Consider the following 18,971-nt stretch of genomic DNA (forward strand, 5'->3'; position numbering starts at 1 on the left):
AATCTTGAAAATTTGTACTAGGACATAATCAAAATATAGAAAATATTTTTCTTTTTTTTTTTTTTAAACATTTTATTTCTTTATTCTTAGACAAACAGAGACAGAGGCAGAGACACAGGCAGAGGGAGAAGCAGGCTCCATGCCGGGAGCCCCACGTGGGACTCGTTCCCGGGTCTCCAGGATCACACCCCAGGCTGCAGGCGGCGCCAAACCGCTGCGCCACCAGGGCTGCCCTAGAAAATATTTTTCACTTATGCACTAAAATGTGTATAGCTCTATTTTTTACAACGATGGTATGAGAATGATTTGGTAAACTCATGCATTCACAAGATGAAATCTTCATCAGCTTTCAATATTGATAAACAAGACTGTATAACAACTTTGGAAAGTTTATTTTTATTTTATGAAAAAATAACAAATTGTATGACTTCAATTATGTAAAAATATGCGTTGCTAAAACAACAGAAGACAACAATGTATGTCAAAATGTTCAGAGAGGTTATCCCATCATAGAGTGATTATAGGTAAATTTTTTTGTTACCTTAAAACAGTATTTATAATGATCTGAAGAAAAATTAGAATATGTTTATAGAAGAATCTTGCCCGAAGTATTCACAGTATATAACTTCTTTCAGGGGATCCCTGGGCGGCTCAGCAGTTTAGCACTGCCTTCAGCCCAGGGCGTACCTGGAGACCCCGGGATCGAGTCCCATGTCAGGCTCCCTGCGTGGAGCCTGCTTCTCCCTCTGCCTGTGTCTCTGCCTCTCTCTGTGTGTCTCTCATGAATAAATGAATAAAATCTTTTAAAAAAATTAATTTCTTTCAGACAAATATCATATTTTTGTTAAGATTTAGACACTGTAGTAGAGATTAAGATGCTAGGTACTCTTTGAAATTATCCAGCTTTGTACGGAAGAATTTCATTTCACCGTGTAGACTGAATATTAGCACAATAATAATAATAATGTTCCATTGTTCTAATCAAATTGAACAGTTGATATTAGATTTCAATTTGATTTTATCTTGTCCAAGTGAATTATATTCCTTTTTTTCATAAAAAAGCAGTATTTTTGTTAGTGAATCTATGTTTAAAGTGTGAAATTCAAACATTCTTAATGTTTTTATGACTTCCCAATACATTAAAAGTCTTTAAGGAACCATATTCTATACAAGAAAATGCTTACAAGATTTTATTGTTATTCTTTATTATATTCCCTGGCACATTTAAAATGTTATCATTTCAAGCATGCTGTGGATTTAAATAAGCCTCTTCTTCTACCAAAGCAAATGCCATTATAATTCTTTTTCAAGTTATATTAAAAAATACAAGAATGGCAATGAATCCATTGCATATCCAAATTGAAAAATAATTATTTTTAATTAACAAAGGAGATAGGGGATCCCTGGGTGGCACAGCGGTTTAGCGCCTGCCTTTGGCCCAGGGCGCGATCCTGGAGACCCGGGATCGAATCCCACATCGTGCTCCCAGTGCATGGAGCCTGCTTCTCCCTCTGCCTATGTCTCTGCCTCTCTCTCTCTCTCTCACTGTGTGCCTATCATAAATAAATAAAATTAAATTAAATTAAAAAAACAAAAAAACAAAAAACAAAGGAGATACACATGAACCTGAGAAGCATAAAATTATTTATTGTAATTAAAATCTGTGGCTGCAAAGATAACTCAAATACATTCCAGCATAAAGTCCCAATGCTCATGTTTTTAATGGAGCTCATAACCCAATGTCACACAACTTCCTAGGACTTATGGATCCATGGAGCACCTAATATTGTCTCACTTCAATGCCACCTTGATACTAACAGAAAAAAAAAAAGTGACTATGGGCAGAATAAGGGGTCCCAATTATAAGAACAAATCTCCCATACTAATGACGGTAGCCCCTCATATTTTCTATTTCTGTAGAAGTTCCTCAATTGACTTTATTTTAGTGCAGAAAGTAATGAGTCCCTACCTGTGGCATATATCAGGATTTCCTAGGGGGTTTGTTACACATGCATTTGCCAGGGCTCAATTCCTGCTCTGATCTGGAATGTTGAGGTGGAGACTGCAAATGTGAATTTTCATTATGTGCTATATTAGTTTGCTCGGGCTGCCATATCCAAGACCACAGACTGGGTGGATTAAAGAATAGAAATTCATTTTCTCACAGTTCTGGAGGCTAGAAATCCAAGGTCAAGGTGTCAGCACGGTTGGTTTCTCCTAAGGCCTCTCTCCTTGGCTTGTAGACGGCTGTCTTCTCCGAGTCCTCATGGGGTCTTCTCTGTGCACACTCGCCCCTGGTGTTTCCTCCTTTTATAAGGATACCAGTCACTGGATTAGGGCCCAACCTCGTGATCTCCTTCCTGCTTAATCATTTTCGTAAAGGTGCTAACTCCAAATAGAGACACATCCTGAGGTATGAGAGGTATGAAATTTAACAGATAAATTTTGGAGCAACCTGGTGGCCGCCTTCAGCCCAGGGCCTGATCCTGGAGACCCGGGATCGAGTCCCACGTTGGGCTCCCTGCATGGAGCCTGCTTCTCCCTCTGCCTGTGTCTCTGCCTCTCTCTCTCTCTCTCTCTGTGTGTCTCTCATGAATAAATAAATAAAATCTTTAAAAAAAATAAACAACAGATAAATTTTAGGAGGATTCAGCCATCATCATGCCCTAGTGTTTCTGATGCAGGTGGTCCAGGATTCACATACAGACAAAGACCAACTTGGTTTCTAGGTTAGGCTAAATGTGCACACTCACCTTAGTCATTTAGTTTTCTGTGTCCTAAAACATGTGGCCTCTTCTAGGAGGGTTTTGCTATCTTACTCCTAAAAAAGTATCATTTGGTTTTCCATCCTTGTCACCTCCCTTATTCATGCTTTAGCAAAAGCAAAGGGGACTTAAGAGTTCACAGTACCCTAAACCAAGAAAAGAGGGATTCTGTCTAGGACACAGATTCCCCTAGGAGTTTAATGCTATACCTTTTCTTCCCCCCCCCCAACTAGTAGAACTACCTTCCCACTCCAAGATTTCGAGCTTTCCCTAGCCCGTCCAGATATGAATTCTCCTAATGAAAACCACACCCCTCTTCCCTTCTATTGTACCACCGTACTTCCATTCACAATGTCTCCTACCTTGACGCTTTCCTCACTTACCATCCAGCCCTTAGTTGTAGCAGAAACTGCCAGGGTGTGAGCAGACACGCTGGGAGTCACTTCTAGATTTGCGTCCTCAGGTCTCTGGCCAAATGATGCCCATCTTGGGAGCCCTGCCAGACCTTGCTATGTAACATAGCCTCTCCCACCCACTCTGTTGATCTCTACCTATCTTCTCAGCTTTACTATTTCCTGCAAGCTCACCACCATGTGCCATGTCTATTTTTCCCCCATTGGAAAGTAAGTTCCACTTTGCCTTGCTCACCGCTGCATCCCCAGAGTGAAGAACAGTAACCCAGGAAGATGAGCATGTCCTTGAGGAGATCTTTCTTTCTTTCTTTCTTTCTTTTTTTTTTTTTTTTTTGCAAAGTATGACATAAGATCTTCTGAGAGGGACCTGGGGAGGTGCTGGAGGAAACAGGCCTGAGAAGAATTCAGAAGGGTTGAAGATCTTTTATGGAGAATGGGAGAGATTCCAGGAAATTCTAGAAGAGTGCTATAGCTAAGAGAGCAAGAGCTAAATGTGGATGTCTCCTACCTACCTTACTGTGTGATCTCCAGGAATTCTCACCGCCTGGAGAGGAGAAAATGCAAAATGGTTCCTCTGGTTCCTCAGTGGCCACCACTGCCCCTTGGCATAACTAATGTTAGGCCCTTCATAGCAAGGCCCTATTTACCTTTCCTACTCACTCCTCAGCTCTACCAAGTTTCTTTTTCTCCCTTAAACATCTTTATACTTTTGTCTTTGTGAGTATGGTTTCCTCCGAATTCCCCAGTTTCCCCTGGGTAATTTTTGTTTGTCCTTTAAAGATTCCAAACACTGTGTTTTGAAAATGTGCCCCCATTTCCTCAAATATTAGCTGTTATGCAAATCATCATGGTACCTTTTCTTAAAAGGCTACAATCTTTGGAATAAGACCGGGGTTCAAGATGCAGCTGTCATTTACTGTGTGATCTTGAGCAAGGTATTAGAACATTCTTGTCCTTCAGCCTTCTCATCTGTAAAATGGGTACAATGATAAGACCTATTTCAGAGAACTGTTTGAAAAGATGAAATGAAATAATGTACCCAAAGTACCGGGCAGTGGGATTGGACAGCAAAGGATGTTATTATTACACGACCTTGTACATCTCCCACTCTTGACAGAAAGTTCCTTAAAAAGCAGGGCTCACGGGGATCCCTGGGTGGCGCAGTGGTTTGGCGCTTGCCTTTGGCCCAGGGCACGATCCTGGAGGCCCGGGATTGAATCCCACGTCGGGCTCCCGGTGCATGGAGCCTGCTTCTCCCTCTGCCTGTGTCTCTGCCTCTCTCTCTCTCTCACTGTGTGACTATCATAAATGAATAAAAAAAAAAAAAAGCAGGGCTCACGTCATGCTCATGTTTTCATTCCTAATATTTGACACAGGAGCTGGGACGTGTAGATTCTCCAGAACTGTGTAATAAACTAATGATTAATGGAAAGAAGTAAGTGGTTGAAGATGCTACGAAGGTTATGAGCTTCTTCCTGAGTTAGAATTACAGCAAAGAAAGACCAAGGCTTGGGGATGCACCCGTATTAGTTTCAGGAATCCAAACAGAAGAAATTTTCTCCAAGAAAATAAGAGTGCCACAGAGCAAAAGCTGAAAAGTCGTTATGCTTGAGGGCAAAATCGACGTGGACCTTGTCCTCGCGGAGCTTACAGTCGGCTATGGCTACGCTGTCCTAGCACAGTACCCAAGACAGGCTTACAACCAAGACCTCTCTCCTGGGGAGGGAAGGAGGGAGGAAGGGAGAGAGGAGGCAAGGTCCCCCTTTGGCTTATCACTCGGAGCTGCCCAGCTTGGCCACCTGATGGAGAGAGTAAAACCAGGTGCCAAGGCAGGATGGAGGAGAGGATGGGGGGGCAGCATCCACTGTTACTTGGGGGCAATGGAAGATGTTGACCCCTGGCAAAGCACAAGGCCAGGCCGTGGGAAGGGCAAGGCTGGCCTCATGGCTGTCGACCGGCAGGGCATTGAGCCTGTGGAGAACACCTACCCCAATCCTTTTGCTGACCCAGACCTCTCCGTTCCCTTTCCTTCCCCCCTCGGAGCCCCGACCATTCTCCCTTGGCACAGTGCCTTACACCAGGGGTGGTCACGATGGGGTTCGAACTGAGCCCCACTGCCTCGGGGGACGCCTCTCCTCCCCCACCTGTTCAGGCTCCTAAACCAGGAGGCCTCCATCTCCATTACCTCTTCCTGCTCCATCCCTGCAGGAGGCCCAAGCAGACCACCGGGGATTTTTTCACTCCCTCCTTTTCACTTATTTTCCTGTTGTAGACCTCTCCTTTGTTGACAACAAATTATTTTTTTAATTAAAAAAAAGAGAGAGAGAGAGAGAACAGACTCCAAGAAGAGCAGTTTCCTATTTGACTTTCAATCCCCAGCGCCCAGTCGTGTTGAATTGCAGCTGGAGCCCCATAAGCGTTTCGGGAATGAATGAATGAATGAATGAATGGCATAAAAGGAAGCAAAGCAATTCGGAGGCCTGGTGGAATTGTCACATTGGGGAATCCCTGGGGAGCTCAGCGGTTTAGCGCCGCCTTCAGCCCGGGGCGTGACCCCGGGGTCCCCGGATCGAGTCCCTCGTCGGGCTCCCTGAATGGAGCCTGCTTCTCCCTCTGCCTGTGTCTCTGCCTCTCGATCTGTGTCTCTCATGAATAAATAAATCAAATCTTTAAAAAAAAAAAAAAAAAAAGACTTGCCACACCCCGGGCGCCGCCCCCGCGAGCCAAGCAGCGGCCGCGTGGCCGCAGGAGCGAGCGCCGAGCCCGGCGTCCTGGGTCCCCAAGGATGAGCGAGCCCCAGGATTCGCTGGGACACAGACACCTTCTCTGGATCTCGCGGGTCCCAGGACCTGGCTCGCTGAAGCACCCATCCCCCAAGGGCGTTATGGGGGGACGAGCCGCCCCGACCTCGCCCAGAGCACCGAGCGCCGCGAACCTTACTTAAGCACCTGCGCGTCGACGCGGAAGCCCAGCCAATCCCGACCGCCGGCTCCGCCCGCGCTGTCTCCTGGGACCTGTGGTCGGCCGAGCGGAGGGCTTCCTCGCCTCGGGACTACCGTTCCCGGCGGGCCCTGGGCTCCGACGTCGGGCCCCTTCCTGGGGGCGGAGCCCGCGGCGCGAGGGGGCGGGCCCTCGTCCCTCGGGGTTGCCGCGCGGATAGGTGCGCGCCGCACCCGGGGCAGAGCCCACGTGTGGCCCTGGGGGCTCCGCCTTGGGGCCGCTGTCGTGCGGGAGGCCTGTGGGTCTGCGCCCGCCGCGATGCCGAAGATCAAGGCGGGGACGAGCGGTCGCCGCCGCGAGCGGCTCAAGCAGAGCCGGGAGCTGAAAAGCGCCGGAGGTGGGGACAGCCGGGGGGGTGGGGGGGGGAGGGCTGCGGTCGGGGCCCAACGTCGGGCAGGACCGGGTCGGGGGCGCGGCCGGGGATCTGGGCTGGGGCGGTGAGGCCGAGGATCTGGTGAGGCAGGGGCGGTGAGGCGGGGGATCTGGTGAGGCCGGGGATCTGGTGAGGCCGGGGATCTGGTGAGGCCAGGGATCTGGTGAGGCCAGGGATCTGGTGAGGCCAGGGAGGTGAGGCGAGGGATCTGGTGAGGCCCTGGACCTGAGGCCGGGGGATCTGGTGAGGTGGGGGATCTGGGCCGGGGATCTGGTGAGGCCGGGGATCTGGGCCGGAGCCGTGAGGTGGGGGATCTGGAGCCGGGGATCTGGGCCGGGGCGGTGAGGTGGGGGATCTGGTGAGGCCGGGGATCTGGTTCAGGGCCGTGACCGGGCCCCGCGCCGCCGCCGCCTTCCCCTCCCGCGGGAGCTGGTGTCGCCAGTGGCTCCGCTTCGCGCGGGAGTCTCCCCCCGCCCGCCCCCCCCGCCCCGCCTTCCTCTCCCGGACGGTCCGCTGCCCGCTTTTCCGTGGGACACTGAGGCTCTTGCCGTGTTTTCTTCCAGGACTGACGTTCAACACGGGGATTGGGCAGCACATACTGAAAAACCCTCTCGTTGTGAACAGCATCATCGACAAGGTGGGTGCGGACGGGGAGGGGCGTTGGGCTGTCGACCTGATTCCAGCAGCACTTGGGGCCCAGAGGACGCCGTCGAGATGTTGGAGACAAGAATGCTCTAGTTTTCATAGGCCTGGGCGTGGTGGGCTTTGGCCTGGGTTCCTGTAGATCGTTTACTCCGTCCACGGACATTTGTACTTGTCCAGCAGATTATTACTGTTCTATTACTAATCACTTTTTTTTTAAATTAAGTTTTAGTAACAGTTGTGCTTAATAATCAGCTTGCAATTTTTTTAAAAAAAATTTTTAATGGGCCATAAAAAAAGAAACAAAAAAAATTTTTTAATGACTTTATTTTTTATTGGTGTTCAATTTGCCAACATATAAAATAACACCCAATGCTCATCCCATCAAGTGCCCACCTCAGTGCCTGTCACCCAGTCAACCCCCACCCCCCACCCACTTCCCCTTCCACCACCCCTAGTTCGTTTCCCAGAGTTAGGCGTCTCTCATGTTCTGTCTCCCTTTCTGATATTTCCCACTCATTTTTTCTCCTTTCCCCTTTATTCCCTTTCACTATTTTTTATATTCCCTAAATGAATGAGAGCATATAATGTTTGTCCTTCTCCGATTGACTTACTTCACTCAGCATAATACCCTCCAGTTCCATCCACGTTGAAGCAAATGGTGGGTATTTGTCGTTTCTAATGGCTGAGTAATATTCCATTGTATACATAGACCACATCTTCTTTATCCATTCATCTTTCGATGGACACCGAGGCTCCTTCCACAGTTTGGCTTTTGTGGACATTGCTGCTAGAAACATCGGGGTGCAGGTGTCCCGGCGTTTCATTGCATCTGAATCTTTGGGGGTAAATCCCCAACAGTGCAGTTGCTGGGTCATAGGGCAGATCTGTTTTTAACTCTGAGGAACCTCCACACAGTTTTCCAGAGTGGCTGCACCAGTTCACATTCCCACCGACAGTGCAAGAGGGTTCCCTTTTCTCCGCATCCTCTCCAACATTTGTGGTTTCCTGCCTTGTTAATTTTCCCCATTCTCACTGGTGTGAGGTGGGATCTCATGGTGGTTTTGATTTGTATTTCCCTGATGGCAAGTGATGCAGAGCATTTTCTCATGTGCATGTTGGCCATGTCTATGTCTTCCTCTGTGAGGTTTCTGTTCATGTCTTTTGCCCATTTCATGATTGGATTGTTTGTTTCTTTGCTGTTGAGTTTAATAAGTTCTTTATAGATCTTGGATACTAGCCCTTTATCTGATACGTCATTTGCAAATATCTTCTCCCATTCTGTAGGTTGTCTTTTAGTTTTGCTGTTTCTTTTGCTGTGCAGAAGCTTCTTATCTTGATGAAGTCCCAATAGTTCATTTTTGCTTTTGTTTCCCTTGCCTTCATGGATGTATCTTGCAAGAAGTTACTGTGGCCAAGTTCAAAAAGGTTGTTGCCTGTGTTCTCCTCTAGGATTTTGATGGAATCTTGTCTCACATTTAGATCTTTCATACATAATCACTTTTTTTCTAGGCACCGTTTGTCACTGAGTTTTTATTTACTAACCAGGGTCTAAAAAAGATGTCGTAATGACAGCTTAGGAAGTTTTTTTCTGCCGAGAAACCTCTATGGTTCGATGCAGTGCATCCCATAAACCCCTTTGAAGTTCATCTTGCAGGGGTAGTGGATGCGCTCCTACTATTTGGGTGATGGAGTTTTGGAAGGTGAAGGGTATATAGCACAGATTACTCTCCTGGCTACAAAGGGAGGCATCCTGCGGCTACAGGGAGAGCATTACACATGTCGAGGATCTCATCTTGTCGTGTTGTTTGCCAGAGGAGGGCCTAATGTTTTAGACTTTTTGGCTCATGGATCCCCTTTGAGCATCTGATAAAAGCTGTGCACCCAGAACACTGCAGCCTTGTGCATACAATTTCTAAGTCTTCCTATCCTGAAACCATACCGGGGTTGAAAATTGGGAAATCCCATAGACAGCGTCTCATATGCAGTCCTTTCTTGTTTGAACTTATTGATAATAACAGAGTTGGTAAAAAGATGCTGTTGGAATCATTTCTAAGCTAGAAAACAGAAAGCTGTTCCCAGAAAGAACTGCTATTCCTGCTTTTCTGACTCCTAACTATTGCCCCACCTTAGACATGATAGTTTCCACTTGCACCTAACGTTAATGAGGAAATTTTGTTAAGCACATAGATCATGAAGGGATCTCATAAAAATGGATTCAGAATAAGATCTCTTAACCACATGCTTTTGAGCAAAGATAGTCAGGTGTAAATCAAATGATGTGTCCAGATGTGCCAGTAAAGTTACAGTGGTTGTGCTTGCTTGTAGGCTGCCTTAAGAGCAACTGATGTGGTGCTGGAAGTTGGACCTGGAACTGGCAATATGACTGTTAAGTTGCTAGAAAAGGCAAAAAAGGTAAAAAGGGAATTTTGTGTTTTGGTATCAGAAATGACTATGTGTGGGGCGCCTGGGGGGCTCAGCGGTTGAGCGTCTGCCTTTGGCTCAGAGCGTGATACTGGAGTCCCGGGATCGAGTCCCACGTCGGGCTCCCTCCATGGAGCCTGCTTCTCCCTCTGCCTGTGTCTCTGCCTCTCTCTCTGTCTCTCATAAATAAATATATAAAATCTTAAAAAAAAAAAATGGGGGATCCCTGGGTGGCACAGCGGTTTAGCGCCTGCCTTTGGCCCAGGGCGCAATCCTGGAGACCCGGGATCGAGTCCCACATCGGGCTCCCAGGGCATGGAGCCTGCTTCTCCCTCTGCCTGTGTCTCTGCCTCTCTCTCTCTCTCGCTCTCTCTCTCTCTGTGTGACTATCATAAAAAAAAAAAAAAAGACTATGTGAGCAAGCTCACCTGGTTTACAAATAGAAATCTATTTGTATTAATTGCTCTTACATTAACAGCAACCCTTGATACTTTGCTAACAGTTTTATCTTTTAAAATATGGGCAAAACAGATAAAAGTCAAAAATCCATACTTCCAGTAATAAAATGAGTCAGTCAATCCTAGGAATAGAATATACAGCATGGTCACTATAGTTAACGTGTATTAGATGTGTATTTTAAAGTTGTTAAGAGAGTAGATCTTAAAAGTTCTCATCACAAAACACAAGAATTTTTGTAGCTATGTGTGGCAATGGATGCTAACTAGGCTGTTTCGACAATACATACATATTTTGCAGTATATACACATCATGTTGTACACCTGAAACTAAGATGTCAACTGTCTCTCGATTTTCAGAAAATGGATTACAAAAAAGAAAATATGGGATGTATTATTTAGGAAAACAGAAACTACATTCGGTTTTTCAATACAGGGTATTTAATATAGAGGGAGTTGGTTACATGGTTGTAGATGACTAAAAAGAATAAAAGGGGAACACTATTGTAACCCAAAAATAATGGTTGCAAAGAGCAGTACCACCTCTAGGCAGATTATTAGTGTTCTATTACTAATCACTTAGTAATTAGTGATTACGAAGTGCACCTCTAGGGCACCTCTAGGCTCGAAGGGGGATGAAACGAGGAGGCTGGAGGGTTGGAACCTAGACGGTGAAATCTGAAGAGCTGCACCATAAAGAGTGGGAGGCCACCTGGCCGCTGCTGGTAGCTTCTCTGTGTCGTCGCTCACAGTTTCCAGGTAAAAGGATCCAAAATGTAGAAATGGGATAAAGGGAACCAGTAGGTGTTAGTTGAATGCCCATGGGCTGGCAACAGCATGAAACAGTTACCATCTGAAGAAGGCATCAGGGGACCAAGTAGGAGTGGGGACCATCCAACAGGGGCCACTCAGACCAGAGTCTGCTTTTCTGAAAGGTGTCCTTGTGGTTTGAAATGGTAGAGGAAAACTGAAGGAAAATTGAAGGTAGAATTAGGGGGGAAAAAAAGTTTGATTCCCATTAATCGTGTATGAGTTAGGATTGAGGTAATAAGATTTATACTCCATAATTAACCCCCAAATACTTTTTTTTTTTTTTTATCCCGTGTAGGTAATTGCCTGTGAACTTGACCCAAGGCTAGTAGCGGAACTTCACAAAAGAGTTCAGGGCACGTGAGTATGAGTGTATGTGATAGAATTAAAGTGCATTTCCAGTCTCAAGAAACAGTGCTCTTTTTTAACTGCTTTTTTTTCTTGCCGTTAGGCCTCTGGCCAGCAAACTTCAGGTACTGGTGGGTGATGTGTTGAAAACAGATCTGCCATTCTTTGATGCTTGCGTGGCAAATTTGCCATATCAGGTATATGTTCAGATGGTTGGGAACATCATATAGAATGTTTCTGTGGTGCGTCATCCCCAGAAATAACTAGTTAATTCTCTTACAGATCTCTTCCCCCTTTGTCTTCAAGCTGTTGCTGCACCGACCTTTTTTCAGGTTTGTGACAAAAGACCAAAAGTATTGGCAGATCTTGGGCCATGAACACAGACAGCCAAAGATAAAAGTTGATTCACTTAAAAAACTGTTGGAGAATTGGAGAGTGTATTTTGTAGAAAATACCTATTTGTCTGGAGGTCTTTCTTTTTTATTCATTCAACAGGGTTTTTGGGGAGGGGCAGCATAAGTCCTGCTTTTGAGACCAAATGGCCTTTCCCTGTTTTCTAATACTCTTGCCATTAGCCTCGGTCAGACTCATTATTACGTCTAGACAGTTGAAATGGTCTCCCAACTAGTTGTCACTAGCACATCATGTAACAGGTTTTCAAACTGCAAGTCAAAAACCCTTTAAATGGGTATAAATTTATTGAGTCCTGACCGTCATTTTTTTAAAATGACATGGACTAGGATGTATCAGAGGGCATTCACAGCATGTGGCCCAGGTGACTATAGCTTTGTGAAACCTCTGCTTGAATTACATAAACACATATACGTAGATATTTGTAGTGTGGGTTGCAATGTCAGATGTTAACCCATAAACACCATTGGGCTGCTGAGCCAATTTTGTGTGTTTGGGTTTTTTTTTTCCTAGAAGGGGTAATGGACTAGTGCTTCTCTGAAATGCTTTTTCATCGGAACACTGAGGCCTCACACATGCAAGGAGTCAGTGGTGCAGCCATCAGAAAATAAAATGAAAAGCCAACTGGGTCATTTTGTGACAACGAAGCTAAAGCTCAAAGTATCATGACTTCTAATAAGCTGAACAAATTCTCACTAACCACCGATACTGCTTTGCTCCATTTCCCCCTAATAGAATGAAGTAAAAATAAATTTATAGTTAAAAGTGACCATTTTCCTTATTCCTTTCTACTGTCTCTTTAGATGTGCTGTACTTATGTTTCAAAGAGAATTTGCTCTCCGATTAGTTGCAAAGCCTGGAGATAAATTATACTGCAGACTCTCAATCAATACACAGCTGTTAGCACGTGTGGACCATCTGATGAAAGTAAGTGACTGTGAAATAATGTGGCTTACCTCAGCCATGACCGTCTGGTTGTATCTTCTTGAGGAAAGCGTCTTTGATTACTAATTTAAAACTTTTTCAGAGGACTCCTTATTTTCTGATTAACAGGTTGGAAAGAATAACTTCCGGCCACCACCCAAGGTAGAATCCAGTGTGGTAAGAATAGAACCTAAGAATCCACCACCACCCATCAATTTTCAGGTGAGGTTAAAATACCAGGTTATTCAGTAAAGGCAGAACAAAAACCAAGCTAGAAAATGTGTCTATAGCAGCAGAAAAATACTGAGTTGACCTTAATGTCCAAACATTAAGGAAAATGCTCATTATGACCTGTGTTGGGAGTAGATTGAAAAATTGGATGGAAGATCATTGTGAAGAGCACAAAAAAGCAAGGAAAATGTTTGCTAAAAGTACAGAATAGAATGCCACTGTGTCCCGCTAGCACGTATAGCCATAGAAAACATGTACCTATTTGAGTTAAGACTTAGAAAACAAGGTAAAATGAAAATGGTTGTTAGAGCAATATTATGAAGAACTTTTTTTTTTGTTTTGTTTTTGTTTTTATTTATTTATGATAGTCACACAGAGAGAGAGAGGCAGAGACACAGGCAGAGGGAGAAGCAGGCTCCATGCACCGGGAGCCTGACGTGGGATTCGATCCCGGGTCTCCAGGATCGCGCCCTGGGCCAAAGGCAGGCGCCAAACCTCTGCGCCACCCAGGGATCCCTATGAAGAACTTTTTAATCATAATTCATGTTTTTGCAATTTAAAAAGAGAAGTTGCATCACATGATGTAACCGTACTGCAGTCGCTTTGGATAAAAACATGACTACTTGTGTGGTCAGTATGGAGTGGTTTGTTAATCACTCCTTCAGGGCATTCTGGGTATGTTGCATAGGCTATTTCTCAATCATGTCTGTTTTGAACCATGTTTTTTGAAAATGGTACTTTGATTTAAATAAATGTCACGTTGTTCCTTGTTCAGATGTGGAACAATTTTTTTTCTGATTTTTAATATTAAGGATACTTTATTCAGTGAGGCGGACAGAAGTGCCAGAATTGTCTTACTTTTTGCATGGGTCAGCCAGATCAAGATACAGAACATTTTCATCATTCCAGAAGGTTCTTTCAGTTTTATATATTAAAAGACAAAATAATACCTAGCAAACATAGGCAAGGTTTAATTTTTTAAAAGATTTTATTTATTTGGCAGAGTGAGCGCACGAACAGGGGGAGTGGCAGGCAGAGGGAAAGGGAGAAGCAGGCTCCCTGCTCGGCGGGGATGCAGGACCCTGGGATAGTGACCTGAGCCCCAAGGCAGACACTAAGCCACCTGAGCCACCCAGGTGTCCAAGATTTGATATTTTTAAGAAGTGATCCATCATCTTTTTCAGGAATGGGATGGCCTAGTAAGGATCACCTTTGTTAGGAAGAACAAGACACTCTCTGCTGCATTTAAGTGAGTATTTTACTCATTTATATGATGTATGAAGACCAGTGCTGTACAAACTGTGTGACAGAATGTGATAGAATTTGATTGTTATCCTTAACAGATATCATTTTTTTAAAAGATTTTTTTAAAAATTTATCCATTTATGAAAGAGAGAGAGAGACAGACAGACAGGCAGAGGCACAGGCAGAGACAACAGGCAGAGGGAGAAGCAGGCTCCATGCCGGGAGCCCGATGTGGGACTCGACCCTGGGTCTTTAGGATCACGCCCTGGGCCAAAGGCAGGTGCTAAACCTCTTGAGCCACCCGGGGATCCCTCTTAACAGATATCCTAAAGCATAAAGATTACCCATGTCCAGACACACTTTTTTTTTTTTTTTCAGACACACTTTATACCTTTTTCACTTCCTTTGTATTTTGGGGGGCAGGAAATTTTCACAAAAAGTTCCTAGAGTTTTGGAATTAGATCGGACTTTTTTAGCAAAATGGGGGGGGGGGACCCAAAAACTGACCAATCATCTGATTTTTTTCCTTGGAAAAAATGGGTTGATAGTGGAACGTTTCCACACTTGTGAAAAATTCATGCGATTCTATTAACTTAGAAACATTTCTGAATAGCAGTTTGAAGCCCAAGGGCAAAAGAGAGGTTCTGAAAGCCTTAATTTAACCTTTTTTTTGGTGATGTTTTGTGGCGAGTCTACAACTCCTTTAAGAATTTCAGAGATATTTATGAGTACTTTTTAAGTATAATTAATGATTGTTTCTTAAGTTTAAATATTCAACACCTTTTTAGCCCCTTAATTTTACTATGTAGAACATTTAACTTTATAATCAACTTAAAGGAAATTATCTCTGATTTGGGAATAATAATAGCAACATCACTTATTTATTGTACAGGTCAAGCGCAGTGCAACAGCTATTGGAAAAAAACTACAGAATCCACTGTTCGCTCCATAATATTGTAAGCAAAAAAATATTTCTGGGGTTTGGATTTGTTGTGTTTTAAAATGCTCCTCTACTTATTTCCATCTATTATCACTTGATTCTTAATTTGGTACAGTCCATAGGATCCTTAAAAGTGATGTATAACTAGCACAACCTTAACTTGAACTCTGGTAGGTCAATACTACTGTATATTCTTGGAATCAATCTGAGTGGCCTCAATTACTACATATGAGCTTCTTTAACTAGACAGTTGTTTTTAGACGTAAAAAGAGATTCAGTTGAGTCATGACTTTCTCGAAGCTTTAGGCAGCATGTGTAGCTTGCTCAGCTCAAATTATGTACCATTTGCTAAGTCTGTATTGTGACCATTCCTTGTTTGTTGCTCATGTACCATTTTTTAAGTAACTTTTTTTTAATACTCAGAAATTGAAATGATTATCAGAATAAAGCATAGGCCAAATAGGAATTTTTAGTTGTAGGCCTCATGCCTCTTTATTAACTCTGCAACATTTTCTCCAACCGATTTTGTATGTGTCAGCACACATACAGTTCTTTCGAATTAATTACGCAGAGCAGAAAGAGAAGAGCAAATTTCCACTGTATTTTATGACTCGGATCTTGAATGGCTTAATATATCATATTGCTACCTTCATTTTTTCTTTTATGGACAAAGGTATTAAACATCTGCCTAGGAAAATATTAAGGTAGGAAAATATTAAACTGGATTAAGAATAATCTTTGGAGAAAAGATGTGAGGTATGAAATATTGAATATTCCCAAGGGCTGGAGGTCATCTCTTTGAGAAAGATTTGCTGATAAAAATGAATTTGGGCAAAAAAAATGTTAGGTATTTTTAAAGAAATAACAGTTGTTTTAAAATTCAGTTAAAGCTATAAACTGAATTTTAAAGCTATAAACTATTTTGTGATATATAAAGTACCTTAACCCTGAAACTGTTAACTATTTCAGAATGTATAAGAAAAAGGGCAGTATATAGGTTTTCTGAGTATTTGGTATGTGAAGATTAACTTAACTAATTAGAGGTCTAAAAGTCTGAGCTGCACAAATAGGCTTTTCAAACTGTCATGAACAGAAAAAGGTGACTGTCAGTTACTGAACTAAAAAAAAAAAGAGTCAGCGTGACTTCATTAAAGATATGTTGTTCATTTATTCTGAATTTTATATTAATAGATAATACCAGAAGATTTCAGCATAGCAGATAAAATACAGCAAATCCTAACCAGCACAGGTTTTAGTGACAAGCGGGCCCGCTCCATGGACATAGATGACTTCATCAGGTAATTACATTTTTCTTTTTTCCTAAGTGTTTACATTTCTTTACTGTGACACCTTCAGTTTAGAGATTTAAAGGCTTTTAAGCGGTATAAGGTGCTACCTGGAGTTATTGCATAGCACTTCCATGGCATGGAATAGTATTTGGTGTAGAAGATGGAGGCTAGTTAGCTGCAGCAGATGAACATTTTAAGAACAGTAATAAAGAACAGTCCGAGCCTGGAGATAGCCTCTGTGTCAATGTGTGTTGTGGTATGTGTTCTCCCCTTCACCCTCCTCCCCCAACTCCCATTCGTAGTTAGTCTTAATAGTGTCTTCAAAGTAGCCTGTAAGGTAGAAGCAAGCATGATACACGTAAGATGGGTCTTATTCTCTTTTTCTGTAATGGGAAGAGCTATTAAACAGATCCTACATATGAAATAATGTCAATTACAATCATACCTGGTTTTCACTTCTAACTGGTTTAATAATAATTACTTGTTTTGTAGACCGAGGCAAGTTCTACACACCTAAAATAAAAGAATGGCGTCATAATTAACGGCAGTGCAGACCAAAATTTGTTTTTCTTTAATTAACCAAGTTAATCTTATGAAAGCAGAGTAAGTCTTCAATTAACCAGGCAGTTATTAACCTACACTCCCTGTTTTTAAGCACTAACACTTTGGTTTCCTAATAAACCATCACTTACTAAACAGTTTTGCCTATTTAGCCAATTTGTGTTTAAAACTATGTTCTAGGAGCTGAATAAAAAATGAGGGTAGATTGTTACAAAAGTAATTGTTATGGCTTTTCTAAGCTGGCAACACAGTTCTGTAGAAGACGGTGGGGTTTATATTTTATATTGGCAGGCTAGCAGTACTACTGAGTCTTTATCAGAGGTTAATCCTAGGAGTTGAACATTATTCATAAGTACCTATCTTCCTTTTTCAAACATTCTAATCCATCTTGAACTGTTCCTATGGGCCATCCTGAAAATCATCTCAGGTCAAATTAGAAATATTTCATCTTATTTTCTTTCATTCTCACCAAATTTCTTCAAGGTTTTTAAGCATATGCAGTTTGCTAACTAGCATCCAGTAAGTACATAGGTATCCAGAGAAAAGCAATGTGTTAAGTATTTGAACCTCAGTAATAGTGAGCCCAGAGGGGAAAAACGAACATGTAAGATTAACCACTCATCTCTCTTCTGTCTCCAGTTCCAAAATAGCTTCTTGTTCACTTACCATGTTGAAACAGAACAAGCTCCAGTGAGCTCTTAGGTCTACATAGTGGAGGTCTAAGATAATTTGGTCAAATCACCATAGCTTAAGATACATAGGCTGTGACAAAAGAGGCAACAAAATATGTGATTTTAACCATTATAGGTTTTACAAATTTAGGTGAAGAATAAAGTTAAATGATTAGTGTTAGGAGTGGGTGGGCTTCAGAGGTTTGCTGATGTTTTAGAATTTGTGGTACCGGAGCTATGCATTGTTACATGCTTTAAATTACCTTTTTGATTTAATTTCATTTTGGTTTTTCAGATTGCTACATGGATTCAATGCAGAAGGTATACATTTTTCTTAGCTATCTGGCAAACAATTTTCCAAACTCAAGAAAAAGAAACTGGAATTATATATTTTTTAATAATTTGAGAAGATGAACTATGCCTTTGCTTCAATGGAACACTATATGCTTGACTATGTTTGATTTAATACTACTACTGTCATCATTTATTACTATGAATTTTTACAGTACTCAATCAGACAATTCTAAGTACCCAAGGTTTTTTTGGTTGTGTTGTGTTTTTAATATCTAACATAGGGAAGGGTCCAGTCTATACATGATAATCTTTATGAGCCGCAGGCACGCACAACTTTACACTTAAACTTATCATTTCTAACAGTTTATTGTATAAAGATGTTACTTGTTCTATTTTCTGTATATTACTGTGAGGACCTCTGTAGGCTTTTGTCCCTCAAATAGTAAAAAAGTTAAAGTATGCTTAACTCCAATGTATTTCCCATACTGTTTTTATTCATGTACACAATAAAACTGCTTTATTTTGCTTCTCTCGTTTTTTTCTGTTTATCTTCTACAGCTTCTGTCACTCACTGCCTATGCCTTCAAGCTGTCCTGTAGCATCACAGGCTCCCATCAGGGTTCTGGGTAAACATGAGTCAGCTACTGCCACCATGAGGTGATGCCAGCCTAAGACTTCTGGGCATGGTTCCTTAAGTGAAATGAGGATGCTCAACTAGAATAAAATGAACTCTAAGATAATATGCTTTTTCTTTGGGAAAGGCATAGGTTTAACAAAAGGTTTTCAAAGGGTTTTGTAAATCAAAACTTGCTTTAAAGTTCAAATTCTGCCCTTCAACTTATTTAAAACAAACATCTCAACCATCCATTTTCTTATGATTTCAGGCTCTTGGTATTCATGTGACTTCTGGAAAACTGAAACTTCCAGTGTCTTTTCATATACTGATGCTTAGTTTTAAGCTATTTTTAAAATGGCCGGTTGAGAGTTTCAATACATGCCCTAAACAAGTCTTAATTAGCTACTACATTTAAACCATTATCAATATAATACTAAGTGTTCTTAATGTCTTTTAATAAAGAATTATAGTACCTGATTATTTATATAAGGAAATTAATAAAAATATCTTAATTGATGACTTTTTTTAAAACCTAAATTAATAAAAAGACAGCTTCCAA

At 42.4% G+C, this 18,971-nt stretch overlaps 1 protein-coding gene across 1 annotated transcript; it reads left to right on the forward strand.

Moving 5' to 3' along the window:
• Positions 1-6,290: 6,290 nt before the first annotated feature.
• On the forward strand, positions 6,291-18,323 carry DIMT1 (DIM1 rRNA methyltransferase and ribosome maturation factor). The gene is made up of 12 exons (XM_055331604.1): positions 6,291-6,515; positions 7,115-7,188; positions 9,522-9,608; positions 11,181-11,242; positions 11,334-11,427; positions 11,513-11,562; positions 12,445-12,568; positions 12,695-12,787; positions 13,981-14,045; positions 14,934-14,997; positions 16,173-16,279; positions 17,798-18,323. The coding sequence occupies exons 1-12, from the start codon at positions 6,437-6,439 to the stop codon at positions 17,838-17,840; spliced, it is 942 nt and encodes a 313-aa protein (XP_055187579.1). The 5' UTR covers positions 6,291-6,436; the 3' UTR covers positions 17,841-18,323.
• Positions 18,324-18,971: the final 648 nt, after the last annotated feature.

Source organism: Nyctereutes procyonoides, unplaced genomic scaffold (genome assembly GCF_905146905.1).
Source record: "Nyctereutes procyonoides isolate TBG_1078 unplaced genomic scaffold, NYPRO_anot_genome, whole genome shotgun sequence".
NCBI classification, from domain to species: Eukaryota; Metazoa; Chordata; class Mammalia; order Carnivora; family Canidae; genus Nyctereutes; species Nyctereutes procyonoides.